A 20,994-nucleotide genomic window follows, 5' to 3' on the forward strand; every position below is an offset into this window, starting at 1 on the left:
GTATTTCCTCTCAGTACCGAGTGGGGTTCCACTGGGTGGACACCCCCCATCATGAGGAACGCACTCCGTCCGGTAATGAGCTTTCAGTGTCTCCACTAACAAATGGTTTTGACCATTACCGCGAGCGCTGCCATGAACAGTGTGTGGACGGTTTCCCTTTCTCCTGGGTGAACACCTGGGAATAGGATGGCGGAGCCACATGGGAGATGGACGAGGCTTTTTTTTTTTTAACTCCCGAGCTATTTTCCAAAGTGCCTGTACAATTTCACACCCCACCCCTGTGAAGGAGAGTCTGTTTTTCATGGTCGTGAGTTCTTGGTATGGCCACCTGTTTAGTCTCAGCCCATCTCACCGTGTGTCATGGTGCATGTTACGATTTGCATGAAATGTATCTTCCTGGACCCTGCGCTTCCTTCCCATGACTGAACGTCTCATGTGCTTCCTTTTCCTTTCATACCTCTCCTCTGGTAAAGGGTCTTTTTCAGATCCTTTGCCCAGTTTTTACTGGATTCTCTGTTTTCTTATTATTGGGTTTTGAGGGCTCTTTATGTATTCCAGTACATCCGGTTCTGTATCAGGTGTTTTTCGGAGATCTTCTGGTCTGTGGCATGTCTCTGTGTTCTTAACGAGTTCTTTTGAAGAGCAGATGTTTTCAATCCCCATAAAGTTCCCATCACCTTTTTTTATATACCTCTTCTCCAGACTTTCTCTTCCATTCAGAACCGTCAGGCCTTGGAAGGCGGGCGGGGACTGCGCTGTCCTGGGTCTCCCTGCAGCACCCAGCCTGGCAGCAGCCGGTGCTCAGGCACAGTTGGCTGTTTGGTTGCCCCTGAGCCATGTGGCAGGTCTTCAAGGCTGCTGTCTTCTGGCAGCCTGTGCTCAGGACCTGAGCAGGGAAGGTGCCGTCTGTGATAAGGAGAAGCCAGGCCCTAAGGGAGGTTGGGCCAGCTCTTCGTCCCCAGGGTGCCTGGCTTCCTCTGGACCGCAGGCCTGTGTCAGGGAGTGGAGAAGCCTGGCGTGCATGGTGTGCTGCAGTGGACCTTCCCCCAGTGCTGTGGCCTGCAGAGACGGCCGTCCCGGGTCCTCCCTGGGAGGCTGCCTCCCTTCCTCAGGAGTTTCTTCTTAGAGAGCAGAACCATATATTCAAAGGAATTCAATTCCTTCTTCCATTTCCTGCAAATGACCTTTATTTACTGATTTGTTCACCCTTACAACAAATATTTTGAGGCTTTTATTAGATAGCAGGCTCTTTGATGAGTTCTGGGATGCAGTGTGAACAAAATGTTCCTTTGTGGATCCTGCATTTAGTTAGAGACAGCAAGCTGCGAGCGGGCAGGGAAGGTCACCACGTGGGGTGAGAAGCGCAGTGTGAAAGCAAAGTTAGGGGCATGGTGGGCAGGCTGGGGACAGGGTGCAGCATCTGAGCGATCATGAGAGGCAGCGCCAGGCTGGACGTCTCTGGGGAAAATGAGGCAAGTGTGACCGTAGTGGGGGGTGACTCGAGGGTGACAGGAGCGGCGGCAGCACCGTGGGGAGAACCTGCAGAGGAGCTGAGGTTGCTGCAGTGCGGGAGCTTTAGGGCTTCTCAGACAAGCCAGGTCTGATCCCATGCGTGTCTACAGGTCTTTGCCTTGTTTTGAAAGTGACCGTCTACTTTTCATGAAATCAATCCTTTAGTTCTGAAAGACTGTCCGGTAGCTCGCGGAGCGTGTTTACTTGTGTGATTATTAACAAATGTGTGCAGAGTGTGGAGCACGGGCAGGCAGCGTGTTGGCTGGGGGTGCAGATACCAGGCAGGCGAGGCCTTGCCCAAGCCAGCGCCTGTCTGATAGGAAAGCCCAAGGCGGCTGGCCAGCGCAGCGGAGGGCCATGTGCCAGGTGGCAGGCACAGACCTCTGAATGAGTCAAACCCAACTTCCTGAGGATGCCTGGGCCGAGGGTTCAGGGAACTGGGGAAGAGCTGGCCAGAGGTGAGAGGAAAACTGGCAGGAGGCAGAATAAGAGGGAGCACAGAGACTGGGACACACCTGTGGACATCCGCGCCCCAGAGCCGGGAAGCAGCACCCGGTGTGGCCAGCGTGCTCTGAGAGGTGACGGCTGGAACCGCCCCTTTGGGGTGGCACAGACAGCAACCAGCGACTGTTCCTACTAGCGGTGTGGGGCCAGGAGTGATCAGGTCCACTCCGCATCCCTCAGAGTGGGCTTCTGGTAGTCCAGCCAGAAGATGGCAGGGAAACAGACATGGGCGGCCGTAGGAGGGAGCCAGAGCCCTCCTGCCATCTAGCAGGTAGGTGCCGAGCAGTTGCTTGTTCAGTGAGCAACAAGAGAGATGGGATAGAGGGAGGGCAAGGAGGAGACGCCCCCGGATGGTGGGGAGTGACCGATGTGGCGCAGGTGAGCAGCCAGGGTGGTCAACAGGAGGAGCCTGCTGGGCCAAGATCAAGGGCAGAAGTGCTCCAGGCCAAGGGGACAGCACGTGCAAAGCCCTGAAGTAGGAAAGTGGCCATGGGAGGCTGCCAGGAGGACAGCAGCCGGGTCACCACGACAAGGAGTGGAACTCCACTCCAAGTGCAGCGGAACCCCGACGGATTTTTAAGTGGGAAAGTGACCTGATGGGATGGAGTTTTTTAGGTGAACTCTGGATACTGGATGGGAAGACTCGTGGGCTGGGTGTGAGCTGTGGGGGCAAGCTGGGGCCGAGTGAGGAAGCTGCGAGCTGGTCCCGCAGAAGATGACGTGCTTCTGACTGTGGAGATGTGGGAGCTGGCCGGGTGTGCGGTGGCTCAGTGGGCTGAGGGGAAGTGGGGAGTCGAGGTTGGTTCCTGCGAGGTGCCATTGCTGAGACGGAGAGCGAGCAGAGGCCCGGGACCGGGTGGCAGCTCTGCTGGATGGGACCCAAGGGAGTGGTTCCTGACTCCTGTCACTGTGTGCCCAGAACCACGAGCTGGGCCTTGGAGGTGTTGGAGGAGAACCTGGAAGGTGCAAGCTTAGCAGCCCGAGGCCCAGGTCCTGGGAAGGCTGCTGGGGAGGAGCTGCCGCTGGCCTGCGCTTCAGTCCTGGCCTGTGGCCTGGGGTCTGTGTTTGGCAGGTTGTTGTTGGTGGTGGTGCTCAGTTGGCTGCTTTTCTGGTTAGGCAGCAAGCGGTCAGCTGTACTTGACCCCCAGCCTCTCTCTTTCAGACCTTACCCGCTAAGCAGGTCCCTCTTTCAAACAGATTTTTCTTCATAAGACAATTTTAACATAAAAGCAATGTTAATGAAAACCAAATGTGAGCTCAGGCTTTCCAGTAAATCATAATAGATTAGATGCTGCACCAAAATGAATATCCCGCCGTGGACAGGGTGGCTTGGTCGCAGGAAGGCAGTTGTCATGATTCACTTGGGCCACATAATGAATTCTGTTCGCATCTGTAATAGAAAACACAGTCTCGCTTTCGCTTAAGTCCACCAGCCCTGGTGCAAGGGCGGGCATGAGTGGGAGGTGCCCTACTCCTGCCCCTCGGTCCCCTTGTTTACCGGGTGGAGTCTCGGCCTTTGTGTCTTGTTTTGCTGAGCAGTTACTGGAACCTGGAGGAGCAGTATGGGAAGGTGAAAGGTATAGGATAAGGGAGGCTTTCACCAGGCAGAGCGGCCCACGCTGCCCTGGATCTGGGCTGACACAATCAGAACTGGAATTACACTGGAAATTGGCCAGACATCTGGTCAGCTTTCGAAATAGCTGGTCTACAGTTTTCCAAAACTGGCAGCACTTGTGTGACTACAGCCGAGGAGTTGGTACATGGTCAGAAGAAATAGAAAAATGCTGAACGTTGCTTACCTGGTGTCACCGTGATCTCTTTACCCAGGTTTCCTGCAGATTCCTTTTATATAGGTTCAGTTGGGTGTTTTCCACCCCAGCCCTGAGCGGGGGCTGCAGCTGAGTGGGAGGAATCCAGAAATCGGGACCGAGGGGAAGCTCCATAACTGGTTACTGACCGTGTGTGTGGGGGGTGTCACGCCCTTCCCTTCTGCGGTGGATTCTTCGACTCAGCTAGCTGGGAGCACTCCCCTTCCTGCAGCTCTGTGAAAAGGGGACACCTGTTTTGACCCTTTGGGTCAGCACAGACTGTGACCCTGAGGCCCCTGGCAGGAAGGACGAAGGCAGCATGCGGTTTGCTGGAAGTCAGAAGCAGCCAGTGCGTCTTGCTGAGCCATGTGAAGTGCGTGAGGGACTCTTTGGAACGCGTCTCTTGCCGAGACTTGAGACCTGACTATTCACAGTGTGCATTCAGTCAAAGGGAAATGACTAGCAGAGGAGCTCTGTTGGGGTTTGCCACAAAGCCTACCTTTCCACGACCGAAAACCACAGCACATGTGTGCATCTGTGTGTGTGAGGGTGTGAGTGTGTCCTTACGCACGGCACGCAGGCCTTCTGACTTCACATGCGTGTCCCTGTCATACAGCGACGTTGACCTGTTCACTCTGAACTGTTGGGCACCATTTTGTTTTAGGCAGGTAATTAAAAAACCCAAATCAAATGCTTTTCCACAAGTTAAATGTCTTTCTAAAAATAGAAGTGATGATGTAATGCTTGCTATAGGAACGGAAATGAGAGTCAGGTCTGTGTTCCCTTGCCCATGGCTACCTGCTCCATGGGTACCCACTGCCGCTGATGCTGTCCTCTCCTCCCAGCCTCCTGTGGGCTGTGGGCTGTGAAATGTGTCTGATTCTGTCCGTCCATTTTTGTAGCAGGCTGTACTTGATCAAGTTAGTCGACTCCTTCAGAACCTTGTGCGTCCATCGGACCTTTGTGGCCTGTTGTCCTCATACTGAGAGCACAGCTAGGTAGTGTGACACACCGTGAGCAGGTGCGGGAAGAGAGAGACTGTGACGACCAAGGATCCTGTGGCAGGACAGAGAGGGCGGAAGGCGGCTGGGAGTCAAACCGCGTTCAGACCTGGCGCCTGTTCCGCTGTCTGCCTGACCTCCTCTTGGGCCTCAGTTTCCTCGTGGAGAATGGAGACCTGGTTACCTACTTCACATGGCCTCTCAAGGGTTGGAGAAAGCCTTGCACATGCGCACGTGCTTGCTCTAGAGGGCAGGTCCTCCACTACGGCACTGCCCCGCGGCCCTCCCCCAACCCCCTCGAGTGCACCTCCCTTCACCCAGACCTGGCCTCTTTTTGTTTAGAGTGAGGCCTCCGGGAGAAGCTCTCCATCAAGGGCCAGCGACTGCTTTCTGTGGTGGCCAGAAGGTCCCTGGGGTTCAATTGTACCTAGGCCTTGAAAACTGAGGGTCAGGGTGGCATAAGTCAGAGAAGTCGGGTTTCAGAGGTTGGGGCCGGAGAAAGGGAGAGGTGGGCCTGAGGGAACGAGGCACCTGGCCCAGAAGGAGCCTGGGGGGAACCGAGATGCCAGAAGGGTTCTCACAGTTTGCCATGTATGCTGTGGACGGCACTTGGCCCTTGTCTCCGTGGCTGGTGGAGAGACCCCTCCCCTCTCTCCCCGTACCTGCTCACGTGTGTCACACTTCCTCCCACGGAAGCTGGGCGACCACCTTGAGCAGCTGGGGGCAGGGAGGCCCCAGAAGTCGCGGAGCCCAGCCGAGTCCTGCCGCCTCTCCAGCAGTCCCCTTCCAGGCTCCTGGCACCGGGCTGCCTTTGCTTTCCCCTTCGTCCCAGCCCTCATCCCAGCCCTCCCCAGGCTCTCTCTCCCCAGCGCTCCTGTCCAGCTCCAGGCAGACGCCTGTTCATCCTCAGGACCCAGGGAGCAGCTGGGCCCAGAGCAGCCCCAGACAAGGCAGCAGCCTCCGCAGCCGGGCCGCCTCCTCCAGCTCCCGCTCAGCTTTGTTAGGCGGCGGCTTCTCTTCTCGCTCCTTCCTTTCCTAACTCACACGATGCGGACACCCGGTACCGTGTTCAAACCAAAGTTGGCATCTGTTCACAGTAACGCCAGGCAGCACTTACGGAGCATGACCCGTACCTTCCCCATTGGGTCCTGACTGCAGGACTGGGGCTGGGTGGCTGCTGTGTTCATTCCCGTTTCATGGGTGAGGAGACTCAGGTTCACAGGGACCAGGCATCCACAGTGGTTCCCCAGCCAGGCCTCTCCTCCTGGGCTTCCTCTCCTGAGAGATGAGTTCAAGGGTGCAGGGAGGCCTTGAAGACTGAGGCTGTGTCAGCAGGAGAGGGGGGCACCTTGTGCATGGCTGTCATGGGGGGCCACACCCCTCCCCATCTGCATCCCATCTGTCTTTGGAATCGCCATCCAGCAGTGGCTGGAGCCGTGCCTCTGATTTGCTCTGTGACCTTGGGGAATGCTCAGCCACTCTGAGCCTGGGTTTCCTCACTAGAGGAGAATGGGCTTGGACTCTGGGCCATTGATGTCCCGATCTCTGACACCCCCTTCCCAGAGATTGGGGCCATCCGTTAGGAGCGATTGGGATGACCTCAGAGCATTTTTCTTCCTGTCATGAAAAGAGTTTGTCACAGAAAGATTCCATCATTTTCCAGAAGTCCTAAGGAGGGGTAGGGGCAGTGATAGAAAAGGCAGTGGGCCTCAAGGAAGCTCAGACCCTGGCTACGTTTTGCTTGTCTCTGGCCCTGCGGCTCTGGCCACCTTGGAGAGGGAGCCAGCAGCTGGGCCCTGCCTGCCGTCTTCGAAGTGCAGTGCCTGGCATTCGGGTCATAAGGAGACAGAGGAGCGGGGCGCTTTTGCCCAGACGCACTGACCAGCGAAAGGATGGAGAAGCGTTGGCAGTGTTGACGTCTGTGGGAAAACAAGGGCAGCAAGCTTCAGTCGACAGCCCCTGGCCGGAGGCCGACTGTCAGCCCCACGGCAAGGAAGCACAGGGTCAATTTTCCCTGCAGTGAAGTTTCTTGGCAAAGCCACACTAACAGGGGTAAGAGAGAGAGTCTCACGCAACCAGGCCTCAGGCCGTCCCTCGCCGATGTCCTCTCCTTGGCATGACTCGCCCCTCACGCAAGATGCATTGTCATGGTTTCTTCCATCATGTGTGCGGAGCCACCGAGGACCCCACCGTCAGTCGGCCGTGCTCCTCGCGGGTTGTCAGGCTCTGAATGCACGGCTGTCTGCTTCTCCAGGAGCCGGATTTCAAGAGTTCCGAGAAGCGCCACCCTCCCCCTTTCATGGGCAGTGACAGGAAGAGACGTGCTGCCAGCACAGACAGCCCGGGGTCTCCAGGTCCCTTCCAGCGAGGGGGTGTTCCACAGCGTGGTTTTCAAGAGCCACGTTGGGTGAGAGGCCAGGAGCTGGAGGTCATGTCCAGGCCTGGACTGTCCTGGTAGCCCTGACAGGGGTCATCCGGAAAACAACGCACAGTTTTAGTCACAGACTTGCCCATCCCCCCCCCCCCACCGCCTGCCGCCACTCCTGTCTCGTCTCTGTCCTTCAGGTGAGCAGTTTCCCACTGGAGAACGTGAGGGTGGCTGTGCCTCTGTTCCATTAGTCCCGTCATATATGCACCCTCCTGCTCTAAAGGGTTAGCTGGCCCCTTTCTGCTGGTGCCACCGCAGCGTGGTGCCACCGCCCCGTTCCTGTTGAGGATCAACCCAGCCCTTTGAATCTGAAAGTGACAGTGTGGGACAGCTGGCTCCCTGAGTGCGGAGTGTTCTGATACTGGTTCCCACTGACAATGTCCATGGAAAGAACATTCTAACATATTTACGTAAGTTACAGTACAGGCAGCAGCCAGGCCTGATAGCAGTCACCAAGAGGGACCACAGGTGGCCGAGGAAAGCCTGCTCTGTGGCCCTTTTGGGAAGAGGGGTTCTCTCAGGAAGGCGGCAGGCCAGAGGCGGAGGTGGCGAGTGCAGCCAGGAGCCTCCTGAGTCCCAGGAGCAGTGGCTAGGGCAGAGTGTGGCCATGGCAGTGAGCAGGAGGGCCTGGGGCACTGGACCCTGGCCTCGGTGGCGTCACAGGTGTCAGAGTATTCATGTGCTGGACAGAGTGTTCTGAGGACCCCTGCATGCCAGCCACAGCACGAGTGACAAGGGTCCAGGAATGGTGGGATGGATGTGGCTCCTTGCCCCAGCAGCTGCCTCCATGTTTCCTGTTTCCCGTTGCAGGCATAGATCCTGAAAAACTAGAGCGAATCCAGCTGCCGGTGCCAAATGAAGCTGAGAAGACCACCTATAACCACCTGCTGACCGAAAGACTCATCAGGATCATGAACAATGCTGCCCAGCCAGGTGCCTGCCAGGGCGGGCGGTTATCTGTCCACAGCACCCTGGAGTCAGAGGGAACAGGCCCCAGACTGGGCACCATGAGCCCTGGAATCTGGACCTGGATTGTCTCAAGTCCAGGCACATTTCAGCCACTCCCTCTGCCCCTGAGCCACCCATAGCTGGTCATCTCCTGATCTCCTTCCCCACCCCAAGAGTAACCACCTCTGCCTTCTCCTTCTATACCCGGCCCTTCTCTTACCAGTTTTGTCTATGTCTGTGGCTCTTCTCTCTGGGTGGCCAGTGCCGGGTTGTGAGTGAAGTCGGGTGGGAGGTTTGAGTGAGGTGCTGTAGACAGCACTCAGCGTTGCCAGGGCCTGCACTGGGCAGCCTGGTTCTGCAATTTGGGCCAATACTGATCTGAAGAAGGTGGCACTAGGAATAGCAAGTGGAGTGACCTAGCTCCGTGTTTCTCAGCTGGGGTGATTTTGCCCCTCAGGGGATGTTTGACAATATCTAGAGACTTTTTTGGTCATCACAACTAAGAATGCTACTGGAACCTGGTGGGTAAAGGCTGCTAAACACCCTGCCATACACTCTGCAGCCCCCACAGCCCAGAGTAAGCTGTCTCAGAGCAGCAACACTGCCAAGGCCGAGATCCCTGATCACAGGCCAGTTCTCTGCAAAGAGGAGAGCGGTCACTAGAGTAAGTTGAAGGTGAAGGGCCAGCTGCACCGTTGGCCTGATGGAGAGAGAACACTGAGATGCAGAGTCAGGAATAGCCCGTGGGGTGGGCTCAGGGCAGGGCAGGCCAGAGGTGGAGGATGCGAGTGCAGCCAGGAGCCTCCTGAGTCCCAGGAGCAGTGGCTAGGGCAGAGTGTGGCCGTGACAGTGAGCAGGAGGGCCTGGGGCACTGGACCCTGGCCTCGGGGGCGTCACAGGTGTCAGAGTATTCATGTGCTGGACAGAGTGTTCTGAGGACCCCTGCATGCCAGCCACAGCACGAGTGACAAGGATGTGGCTCCTTGCCCCAGCAACTGTAGGTGGTGGTCTGTGAAGTCCCGAAAGCCTGTGGGTTTCATGTGTACAGAGGGGTGAGGGCTGCAGCCAATGCTGGGAACACCACACACACACAGCCTGTGTAGCCCCAGGAAAGGAGAGAGGGCTGTCGTGGGTGGGGCCCAAAGGAGGGGAGGGCGGGGGGCAGAGCAGGCTGCTGGCAAGAGCTGTGGGGGCCAGGCGGGGCCGGCGGTGGGGCAAGGGCTCTCCCTGACCCCTTCCACAGCAGGGCCCCTCAGAAGTCAACTTTAGGACCTGGGGAAGCTGAAGCAGAGCAGATGTCCTCTGTCAGGCACACACCAGTGCTTCCCGGAGAGATGCCAGATGTGGCTTGTGGCACCCAGGCACCGGGGCCACCAGGCCTGGCTGCGAGACTCTGGACCCGTCTCTCCACTCTCCTAAGCCTCAGTCTCAGAGCAGCGCTGCAGTGGGGCGCAGAGTCCTCACGAGGTGCACGTACAGCCCTCCGCAGGCGCTGGCGCCCAGCACGCTGGCCGAGCAGGCCCCCGAGTCAGAACTCGGCTGCGGTAGACAAACCCAGCTCCAGTGGCTTAGAGAAGTGGACAGTCACACAACAAACTGGACTGGCTTATAAAGCCTGTGGGGTGGCCCAGGCCCCGCTGGGTCCAGGCCCGAGTAACGTCTGGCAGGACGACCAGCAGCCAGCCTTTCTCTAGAGCTCTAGCCTCGCTCGGGGGCTCTTCGTGCAGGTGGGGCCGTCTGTTTGGAGGGGATCTAGCAGCTCTAGGTTTAATCTGAAGATTAAAATGCTGGTGAGGGTGGGAGGGCTGAGATGGTCACACTGCTCTGTCCTCCCTGAGCCCAGCTCTGCGAGAGGCTCGTGCCCAGCACTGCCAGCCAGCTGTAGAACTGGGCCTTTGCTGCCTCTGGCTCCTCACCTGCCCGCCTAGGCACTGACCCACAGAATGGATACCCTTGACCACCCTGGGTGATATTTCCCGTCCCTAGAAGGGGCCAACCCCCCCCAAATCACAGGACCCAGAGAGGGGCTGGTGTGCGGGATAAGCACAGCAGCGTGGAGGGCCACTTCCTGGCCTTCCGCAGCTTTGCCCTGCCTTCCCCTTGTGCCTCCCCTCCCCTCCCCTGGGAGAGGGGCTTCATGGAAGAGTGAAATATAAGCAGTTTTTCTGGGAACGTGGAATTATAACCAATGGGGAGGGGCCGGCTTGTGGGGTCCCTCTGCACCCCCACTGGCTAGAGCCAGGGAAGCAGGGAAGGCCCGCGCTGGTGGTTGAGGGTGGCCCAGGGTGCTGTGCTCTGACGTGCTGTGCCCTGCAGATGGGAAGATCCGGCTGGCGACGCTGGAGCTGAGCTGCCTGCTCCTGAAGCAGCAGGTCCTGGCTGCCTCAGGCTGCATCATGAAGGACGTGCACCTGGCCTGCCTGCAGGTGAGCACCCCACTGCCCAGTCCCGTTGACCAGGAGAGCCGGAGGGGCCACGAGGGAGGGGGGGCAGGAAGGAGGTCTGGCGGTCGGTCTCTGTCCAGATGGAGCCCTGCCCCTGGTGTCCACAGCTCAGCTAGGAGAAGCTGGGCCGCAGCCTTTGGTCTAGAAGGAATCCCTCCAGCCAGGCTTCCCCGCAGAGCCTGCCCAACTTTTCACTTCAGCAGCTTCTGTTCCAGTTATTTGGTTCTGGGGTTGACCCCAGGATTTTAAGTGGTTTCTTTTGTGTTACAAAACTTTTACACATTTACTAACACACACATACATACACAGACAGACACACACATTTATTTATCGTTTTTTGTGTGAAATATACATTTATTGCGTTTTCCATAGCTTTTAATGTCCCCCTTGTTTTCCATATTTTTTAGAAAATTTAGGAAGCATCAATAGGTAAAATATAGTAATTGAAACTGACACTTGAGTGCATCTGTGCAGATATGCCCTCACATACACGCTCATACACACAAGTTTTTCTTTTATAAAAGCGGAATCATAGTGGCCATACTTAATGACCACTTGCCCCACTCAGTGAGACCAAGCTCTTCCCGGGTCCTGGCACTGAATTGCCTGCCCCCACCCTGGGGATCAAACCCAGGAACGCTTTACCACGAGGCAACATCCTCAGCCCTTTTTATAGTTATTCTGAGACAGGGTCTTACTAAGTTGGTAAAGGCCTCACTAAGTTGCTGAGGCTGCCATTGAACTTGAGATCCTCCTGTCTCTGGCTCCTGAGTTGCTGGGATTACTGGCATGCCTGAGCACACCCAGCTAAGAACCTTTTTCTACTTTGAGGATATTTGCCTGTCATCTATTTTCTGTGCACCCTGATTTTAGAATTTGTAACTAAACCCACCACTTCCTCCGGAGACCCACCCCTTCACAGTCCCCTTGTCTTTTCACAGGGTGCAAGAGAAGAGAGTGTCCACCTCGCAAGACATTTTTACAAGGTAATTGGCAGCACAGGTGGACATCAGCATGGGGTGTCTTGAGGAAACAGGATCATGATGACTGGTCCCAGGCACATAAAGGTTATGTGCTTTAGGATTTTTAGACCTATGATTACTGAGTAAAAAATGCTCAATTCTTACTCTCCAGAGCAGTGCTCTTGGAGCTTTCATGCTCTCTTAACAGAAAAAGTCTTGAGGACTCCATATAACTAAACGATACAGGACGAACTCATGTGCATGAGTCACATGTGCTGATACATGTAAAATCACTTGTAAGTCACCTATGATTTTATTTACATGTGTGAACATACATACATGTCTGGAACCCTCATGGAGACCGCTGACCTTTGTCATGGAGTCTAGTGAGATTTCATAAAGTCATCTTTCAGAATCTGAAAAATTCACAGAGACGGATCTTGAGGTCCAGGGTATTCGTTTTGGATACCTGGTTGGTATCGTCTTGTTTGGCTTTCTTCCCTCCTGGTGCTGGCACGGGAACGGGGCCTCAGGCGTGCGAAGCATGCACCAGGCCAGTGAGCTGCCTCCGTTACCAAGGCACATTGTTCGTCTGCTTGGGCTGCTACAACAAACTCCCATCAGCTGGGTGGCCTGTGAGCAGTGGACGCTGATCCCCCACCGTTCTGGGGAGTGGGAGTCCAAGGGCAAGGCAGACTCCGGCTGGAGAGGGCCTGCTTCCTCGCGGGTGATGCCTTCTCCCTGTGTCCTCCAGTGGTGGAAGGGGCAGGCAATATCTGGGGTCACTTTTATAAGGTCACTAGCCCCATTCACAAGGACTCTATCTTCATGACCTAGTCACCCCCCAGACACTCCATGTCGTGTCACCCTGGGGTTAGGATTTTAACACGGGAATGTTGGAGGAACGGAGACAGTGGGCCTTACCTTACAGGGCCTTGCCATTGGCCAGCATGGTGTCAGGTGGTGCTAATGGCCTTCTCGTTCTTCAGCCTCCATGTCAGCTCTCCCCAGATCCCGTTAGTCATGGTTTCCCTCCTGAAAGCAGGGCTAGTGCACATCCCCTAGGAAGGGGAAGGGGTCAGCACTGCCCTTTCCTGACCTGTGCCCATGCTTTCACTCTGTACTCTCTAAACCGCTGTCTCTGTACAGGAAGCTTTTAAGCCCACTACCCCTTATTGTCAGTCTGTAATGAGACAAGATCAGGTCCTAGAACCTGGAGGGCCACCTTGCGAGGCTCAGTTGACTCCACCCAGTGTCAATGGTGGACATGCCCAGTGAGTAGCACCACGGTGGCCCCACTCACTGGGGAGGACATCCTAGCTCCTGTCTGAACACTCAAAGCAACACCTGGCCTTGGAGTAGGGACACACTCCCTCTAGCCAAACCCAAAAGAAAGGCCTGTGGCTGCTGCCTTAGTCATCCTCAAATCTCTTTGCAGCAGAACTGCTCTAAATTTATTTACCACCCTGGCGCCGAGAGCTTTTGGAATCCAGAGACAGAAAGGCATAGAGAGGGCCATTTCCCCAGAGGGTGCTTCTTCATTGACACCAGGGAAGCCCTGCCTGGCAGAGCACTGGCCCGGCACCAGGAGGCCCTGGTTCACCCCAGTGATGCCTAAGGGCAGCTGATGGGTCTGGGTTTTGTCTTCATTCTCCCAATCCGTGTTTTTGCTCATGCTTTTATCTTGTAATGTTTGCATCCTGAGTATAAGGTCTCAGGAGGCTCGGGGCGCTCCGGCCGGGGGCCATCGTTTCTGTTGGTGCTACTCACAACGTGCAAGAATGTTCAAGTTTATCTATAGTCCTGGCCCCTGGAAAAGTAGAAAGGGCCTCTGTCTTTCCAAGCTGACTCTGTCAGGTGTGTGTGCACGCTTGTGTGGCTGTTTGAGGAGCCAGACGAGAAAGCTGTGACTGTCATTGTCCCAGTAGAGGTTACAGTGACAGTGAGCACTAACATTTCCTGAGCCCTGGCTGAGGGGCAGACTCTGCTCCGTGTTTCATGCACTCCTGCTCATTTCCCCTCACACTGAGTGGCCCGGAAGACGTGGCCTGGCAACCTTTTTCCTTGTCTTCCCATCCTTGCAGAGGGGCTGTCACAAGTAGACCTGGGATCTGGCCCCAGCTTCTGTGTCACACACCCAACTTTGTGACCACCCCCGTTCTGAAGGGAATCTCCTGGGCAGAGAGAGGCTCGGCCGAGGCACTGTAAGACCCCGGGGGCTCTCCTCAAGTGCAGACAAAGCAGGCTGTGTGGTTTTAGGGTTAAGCACTCTTAGTCATTCTCTTCTTTCAAATTGTGGGCCTCATCAGTTTAACATGGTGACTTACCCAGAACTCCCCATTTCTACAGCGATTCTTGACAAATAGATGATGTCTAGCACTTTAAATAGCAACCTCTTCTATATTTTAGTTATGTACAATGCTCTTTTTGTTGTTGGTTTCTAATTAACTGCTTTGACAAAAAGAATTCAATATGCTTTTTAAAAAAGGAGAAAAATGTTGAGTGGTGCAATTTGATATTTGCTGATTTTGAGCATGTGTGTTCACATTCACGTGTGTATTTTACTTCCTGGTGATTTACGAGAACTTGATAATGAGAAACAGATGGCCTCAGAGACCAAGAGCTAGAGTTTATAATACTGTGTTTATGGAAAAAAAAAGAAAAAACATGAATAGTCTTCTCTTCCCTCCCTTCCTTTCTTTTTAGGGAGAAGACATTTTTTTGGACATGTTTGAAGATGAGTATAGAAGCATGACGGTAAGTGAGGGCCGTCACACACCTGATGGGCGCACGGGCGCCTGCCACACCCACAGGAGACTCTGGGTCTGACTGGGGCTTTCTGAGATGGTGGGAAGTCAGTTTTCAATGGGGCCCTTGGGTCCCCACTGCCACTGAGATTTCAGGTCACATTCACTCCCCTGTTGGGTCACGCCTGTGATAGGGGTCAGAAGTATGCACTTTGACACGAAAAGCACTGGGCGTGGGGGGTTTGAGGGTCTGTCCAGCCCATCAGGAAAGGCAGGTCAGGTGCGCATTAAATCCCTGGTCTTCACATCAGCCAGAGGGAAAGGCTGCTCTCCTTGTCTCCTTTTTGTTAATGAGGAAACTGGGAGTCGGAGAGGCCAAATCATGTCCCACTGTGTCCCGCTGATGAGTGGCAGAGCCAGCCTTCCTCCAGCAGAGCAATTGGCCTTACAGTCCCTTCTTGTCCCTGTGTTCTGTGATGTCTTCTGCTTTGCCACTGCCCGGCACATTCTGGCAGGCAGTGAGTGCCAGCTGTCTCCCCACCCCTCCCGGAGCAGCGTCCACGCAGGAGATAACAGCTTTCTGTTGTACCCAGCCCCTGCCCCTGCACAGAACCCTTGCCAGGCGGGCAGGGACAGATCTCGTGGTCCAAGTCAAGACCCTGTGTTGAACGTGAGCTCAGGTCTTGGGTAAAGAGTACCTCCACTCAGTAAATAGATGACAAATTTTCCTTTTTGTGGATATTACTCACCAAAGTAGGAAGTGATTTGGACTGTTCATAATAAATGTGTTTAAAATGTCAAAACGACAGTGTGGCTAAGTGTCTCCTGGCTTCAGGGTCCCTTCACTGGGCTCTGAGCCGCAGGCCTCACCACATCATCCCAGTGCCTGCACGCCCTGAGGCCTCGCTGGGGCCTTTCCAGGCTCTAGAGCTGCCCAGCAGCGCCCAGCAGCCAGGCCTCCCGTGCTGCGTGGGCTTCCACGTCTGCCTCGCTCCTGTTGGTGCACACAGTCCTCTGTCCCCTCCAGCCCTTCAGAAGCACGGCTCATACTTGCGCTCTTTGCAAGAGTCATCAAAATGGAACAGATTCGGGGATTATTTGCCATTTCATCCTATCCCCTGACTCCTCCTTTTATAACGTCATTCTCCATAGTTTGGTTTCCTGTTTGGAAATGTAAATTTCCGCATGTCACTTGCCATGTAGAAAAGCTTGTTTGCGTTTTTTTGTGTGCTTACTATGCAACGTTGGGCAAGTTGCTTAAACTCGGAGCCTTGATTTCTGTACAATGAAGCCACGTGACAGAGCCAGGATGAGTGTAGAATACCCTGCGGGGAAGCGTCATGCAGCGTCTGTGGACAAAATCGTCCAGTGTCCATTCCCTTCCCTTCCTTTCCCACCCTAGGGCGCTTTCCTGGGTTTTGTTTGTTTTAATCCATTGTTGACTGCCCATCCGTCTGGCACAATATCTGGCACTCTAGAAAAACGCGACGGTGACACACCCTGGAACTGCAGCTGGAATCAGTCCTCAGCTCAGGCCTGGGAAATCGGCCCCTGAGTAAAACCAGATGTGGACGGGCCTTGAATGCTGCTGCAGTGCCTGAGGAGGGGCCCAAACCAGGCCTTGGCTCTGGGTGCTCCCCCGCTCTCCTTAGCTTAATGCGAGAGGTGCAGTGGCCCTGAGGCTGGCCTCCGGTGGCAGACTGCAGGGCACCCAAGGGGAGGCTGTGAGCAGCAGGGGAGCAGCGCAGGGTTGCTGTGAGCAAGTGGGGCAGGCTGAGAAGTGCTGCCGGAAGGCCAAGGCTGAGGGCAGCCCACGGCCAAAACAGGGTGCTGCCCCTGCTCTGGAATACAGGTATTGGAGGTGGGAGACCTCACTTAACAGGGCCCAAAAGAAGAGAGAGGCAGCCTAATATGAGTGATGCTGTAGCCCCAGCTTCCCTGTTTTTGGGGCCCACAGGGGCACTTTACCAGTGAGCTACATCCCCAGCCCTTTTTATGTCTTGAGGTAGGGCCTGCTGCATTGCTAAGGCTGGCCTTGAACTTGGGATCCTCCTGTCTCGGCCTCCTGGGTGGCTGGGATCACAGGAGTGACCTCCATGCCTGGCACCCTCGGCTTCACCTAAAGAAAAAAGCTGCCACTTGGGAAACACAGACAGCACCTTGCTTGTGCATCTGCCTTCCCCGGTGCGGGGCCTTGTTAGAGGCTTCCTGTGATGTCTCTCCTAGATGAAGCCCATGAATGTGGAGTACCTCATGATGGACGCCTCCATCCTGCTGCCCCCGACAGGCACCCCGCTGACAGGCATCGACTTTGTGAAGCGACTGCCGTGTGGGGACGTGGAGAAGACAAGGAGGGTGAGTGAGCCCCGGCCAGAACCCTTGCCAGGCCCCAGGCGGGCAGGGACAGATCTCGGGGTCCAAGTCAAGACTGTGTTGAACGGGAGCTCAGTCTTGGGTAGGGAGAACCTCCACCAGCCGAGGCTCTCCCCAGGGAGGTGCCCTTGAAAACGTCATGGCCCTGGCAGCTCTGTGGGCTGCACACCCGCTGCCTGGCAGGGCAGAGCGCAGCCTGAGCCCCGAGCTCCCAGAGCGGAAGCCAGGAGGTTGGGCTTCTGCAGGCCAATGGGTGAGCTCGGGACCTGCAGCGCAGGTGAGGCGGGCGTGAAGGCTGCCCGGAGATCTCAGGACCCCCAGAGATGGCGTGCCGTTAAGGTATCTGACAGATCTTGGGGCTAGGTACACGCAAGTGAGATTGTGATTCTGGGGGCCTGTGGAGAGGAGAGGCGGGCGTGGAGGGCAGATCAGTTCTCAGAAGTGGCTGGAGCGCGCGCTTCCGTTATCAGCACTTTTCTCCGTGGTGGCGCTCTAGGAAGCGGCGCAGCAGGGCTTCATGGTACTTTATCTCCCCCTGTGATCACCGCGTCTTTCTTAGAAAGCACCACAGCCTTTTCCTAGAAAATCACTCCCAGAGACGGGAACATCAGGGGGCGACGTAGGGGAGCTTGCTGCACCTGACTCTGGTCATCAGCCACATCTTCTGGGGTCATCTGTGTGGGCCTGCAGTGGCAGAGGTGCTTTACCTTGGGAGTTTGGAAAGTGGGAGTGACCTGCTGCTTGCACCTGGACGAGAGGGATCTACAGCCCCCTCTCCCTCCCCTGCACTTTTGTCTTTATGGCCGAGTGGTGCAGAGGAAGTGGGCCCGCGGGTCTTGAGTTGACCCACAGTTCCGGTCGTCTGAGCAAACCCACAGACCTCGCCCCAGGACCCACCCTGGCCGGGCCACACCTGCCCATCTTCCTCGTGCTCCAGCAAGCACTGCAGCCCTCTGGCCGGCCCGTGGCTCTGTTGGTGGGGGCCACTGTGTGCACTGGCACCCTGGGTGTCAGCGCTCCTGGAGACGAGTCCTGAGTAACAGGCTGTGGGGGCTCCTCCTGGGGGCTGGCAGCTGCCCTCAGCCTCTGGCCTGAGGGGCATTCCCCTGGCAAATACCACCGGGCCGCACATGCCTGGGGCTCCAGTGTCCCCGAGCTCAGAGGCCCTTCCCAGGCCCTGAAGTGGGAGGTGCGGTGCCTGAGGACGGGGAGCGGTGGCCTTGATGGCCAGACTCTTTACTCTTCTTGACATCTTTTGTTATAAAATAACACTTTTTGTCAAAAACATTTTTTAGTTGATGGAACTTTATTATTTATTTATTTATATGTGGTGCTGAGACTCGAATCCAGTGCCTCACACATGCTGGACAAGTGCTTTACCACTGAGCCCCAGCCCCAGCCCCTAAAATACCTCTGAGTAGCACTTCTTTACGTGGATGGCCTGATTTAACTCACCCCCACCCTCGGAGGTGGCCACTGTTGTTTCCCCGCTGCCCAGAGGGAGCTTCTGCGACGAGAAGGTGAGCCAGCGTCCCCAAAGCCACCGGGAGTCAGGAGCTGGCCAGGCAGCGTGGCCCCCAGAGCCCAGGCACTCTGTCCCACCTCTGCTCCCTGCAGCCATCCTCCTGTCCTCTAGCCCTGGTGGGTTAGCCCTGGACACAGGACATCAAACATAGCCAGTCCCCCAGGGCCAGGTGGGGAAGGCAGCAGAGTGCAGGTGCTGGGCCAGCACTGGAGTGGCCGGAGGGAGACTGGGTCCCTAATCCCACCTGGGTGAGGAGCAGGCACCAGAGGGGGTGGAGAGGGCTGGGCAGCTGGGAGAAGACGAGGCCCAGAGAGGACTGGCACGTCCTGATGTCTGTAGGCGGCTGCAGCTGATGAAAGGGGACGAGGCTGGCAGGTGGGGGTGCTGGCAAGGGGCCCTTGGAGCCTGGCGAGGACCTGGCTGTTACTTCTTAGCTCTGTTTAATGACATCACATGCCTTTGGTTGGGGCAGAAGGTCTTATCCATGGGAGGGCAATGGGAGAAATTCAAGGGTGAGCAGGCAGGCCTGTGGCCTAGGGGAGGTTGTGTGTCCACTGTGGGCACTCTCTCTTCACCCGTCTCCAGAGCTCTGTGAGGTGTCCATGGAAGGCAGACACACAGAAGGCCACTGTCAAGTCCTTGGTGCTGTTGGCTCTTTCCCTCCCTTTCCCCTCATATTTCATCCAGTTGCAGGTTCCTGGGGCCGGCCACCCGCCTCCCTTGTCCCAGATGGAATGCACAGCCTAGGTGCCCAACGGAAGTGCAGATGGAGCCCTGGGGGCACCTGGACTTCCTGGGATCTGTTAGGCCTGGTATGTCTGACAGGTCTATCACCGCAGCCCCCGTCCCCGGGTGGTAGCAGGAGGATATTAAAATAGGGCGACCCCTCGAGGCTCAGCTGTCCACCACGGCAAAGCGCCCTTTTGTGATTCAAGAATCCGGTTTTGAAGGGGAGTGTTGGCTACTGTCTCAGTCCAGTTTCTACTGCAAGACTTCTGTCTAGAATCATCTGGAAGCTTAGCCCCCCCAAGCCCCCTTCAGAAGTCAGAACGTAGCAGTGTTCTTTGGGTTTGAGAACATGCTTTAGCCAGCAGCTAGGGGCGTAGGCGTGTGTTTCAGGGTTTTTGCTTGTATTCAAAGAGCATTCCTTCTCACCTCTTCTGATTCAGTCAGTGTCTTTCATTTCTTTTTTTTTTTTTTTTTACACCAAATAGACTTTATTTTTAGGAGACTGGTCCTTTTCAAAAATCCCACCCTTTATCTTCCTCAAGGACTCATCAGATGGTTCAAGAGCCCTCACTGGTGAATCTCCTAAGCTGTCGAGTATTGATCCACACATGTGTCACAGAGGCATCGGATTCCCACAGCCTGAAATGCTGAGCTGTGCCTGGCGCAGGAGTGACAGCACAGGGGTCCTGCCCCTGCACTCCTCTGTTAACAGGCCCCTGGTAGCAGGGTGGATGGCAGGCTGCAGTCAAGGCTGCAGGGAGCTGTGGCCAGGTAGGGCGTGGGCTGAGTGACAGGCGGCCCAAGCTGCTCTGCAGAGGTACTTCAGAGCAGAGCCCAAAGGACAAAGAGGAGCCAGGAGGGTTAAGGGAGGCACTTTCCAGGCAGGGAAGAGCCCGTGCAGAGTCCTGAGGTGCCAGAGAGGGAGGCAGAGGATGGGGGGCAGGCAGGCCTGGAGAGGCACCTGGCTATCTGCCGTCCTCCCTTTGCCCTTCATGACTCACCCCGGTCGGTCATTCTTTCCCTCGACATATTTGTTGAGCCTTTTCTAGGTGCCAGGCATGTGCAAGATGCAAGGAACAGGAAGTGCTGTGACCAAAACAGCAAGAGTGCCCCTGAGCCACGCCAGCCTCAAGGGGAAGCTCATGATGAAGAGAGGTCACGGGAGCTCATGGGTCTGATGGGAACACTCCCGCAGAACTTTGAACTGGGCTGGAGCCACCCTGCACATAGGGGCAGTTGAGAGAGGCTGCTAAGGAAGAAGGCAAGTTCATGCCTCAGCATCCATGGCCCAAACCCCAACACTAGCTGTGTGACCTCGAGCACGTGTCTTAACCTCCCTGATCCTGACGTTCCTCAGGGACCCTGCCCCTTAGCTCTTCCCCTCAGGAGATGAGAGTGCCGCTGAGAAGCCAGCGGCCCAGCAGCTGGCAGACGTGAGCGCTTGGGTGTGGGCCGTACAGGTGAAGCACTTGGCACGCGGAGCCCGTGGGACAGTGGCCGTAAACGGCTGTCTTGTGACTGCCTAAAGGCTTTTCGGCAAATTTGCCATAGTTTATGTAGGCATTTTCCTGCAAGTAGGCATTTTGGTTGCTTTCCCTGTTACATTATTTTCAGCTGAGCTGTTAGGAGCTGCTTCATGAATACAGCCTCTTTTTTCTTTTGCTTATTTCTTTGGGATAAGTTCCCAGAGACGGCATTTCTGGTTTGGAGGGTGTGAACGTCTTTTTGTGCCCCTGCACACTGCCACGTTGCTTTTCCGTGGGTCGCACTCCTCTTAAACTGCTTCAGCACTTTCTTAGCGGTGACTGACTTTCACGGCCATTTCCGTGGCCTCCGTAGGCTTCTAATCTGAGTGACTGTCGCCTACACTGAGCACCTCGCTCACACAGCAGGGACAGAGGGGTTGAGAGCTGAGCCAGGGCCACCCCCCTCCATGCTGGGCACACCTCTGCCCCTCTCCTTGCCCCTCCACACTCACGCCTCACGGCACCCCATTTCCGGAGCACTAGCGGG

General features: G+C 55.9%; 1 protein-coding gene and 1 long non-coding RNA gene across 6 annotated transcripts in view; both read left to right on the top strand.

Annotated features, from left to right (window-relative positions):
* Window positions 1–20,994, top strand: part of Clec16a (C-type lectin domain containing 16A) — a 176,269-nt gene that overhangs the window by 66,698 nt on the left and 88,577 nt on the right. For all 5 annotated transcript variants that reach the window (XM_078024644.1, XM_013359513.4, XM_005327182.5 and 2 more), the window contains exons 13-17: window positions 8,064–8,186; window positions 10,518–10,627; window positions 11,587–11,631; window positions 14,314–14,364; window positions 16,581–16,709. In XM_078024644.1, coding sequence (XP_077880770.1) covers window positions 8,064–8,186; window positions 10,518–10,627; window positions 11,587–11,631; window positions 14,314–14,364; window positions 16,581–16,709 — 458 coding nt within the window. The remainder of the gene's footprint in view (window positions 1–8,063; window positions 8,187–10,517; window positions 10,628–11,586; window positions 11,632–14,313; window positions 14,365–16,580; window positions 16,710–20,994) is intronic.
* Window positions 16,719–20,242, top strand: LOC144367591 (uncharacterized). Its single transcript, XR_013427152.1, has 2 exons — window positions 16,719–19,064; window positions 19,524–20,242. It is a non-coding gene; the product is annotated as an uncharacterized LOC144367591 (long non-coding RNA).

This window comes from Ictidomys tridecemlineatus, chromosome 10 (assembly GCF_052094955.1).
Source record: "Ictidomys tridecemlineatus isolate mIctTri1 chromosome 10, mIctTri1.hap1, whole genome shotgun sequence".
NCBI classification, from domain to species: domain Eukaryota; kingdom Metazoa; phylum Chordata; class Mammalia; order Rodentia; family Sciuridae; genus Ictidomys; species Ictidomys tridecemlineatus.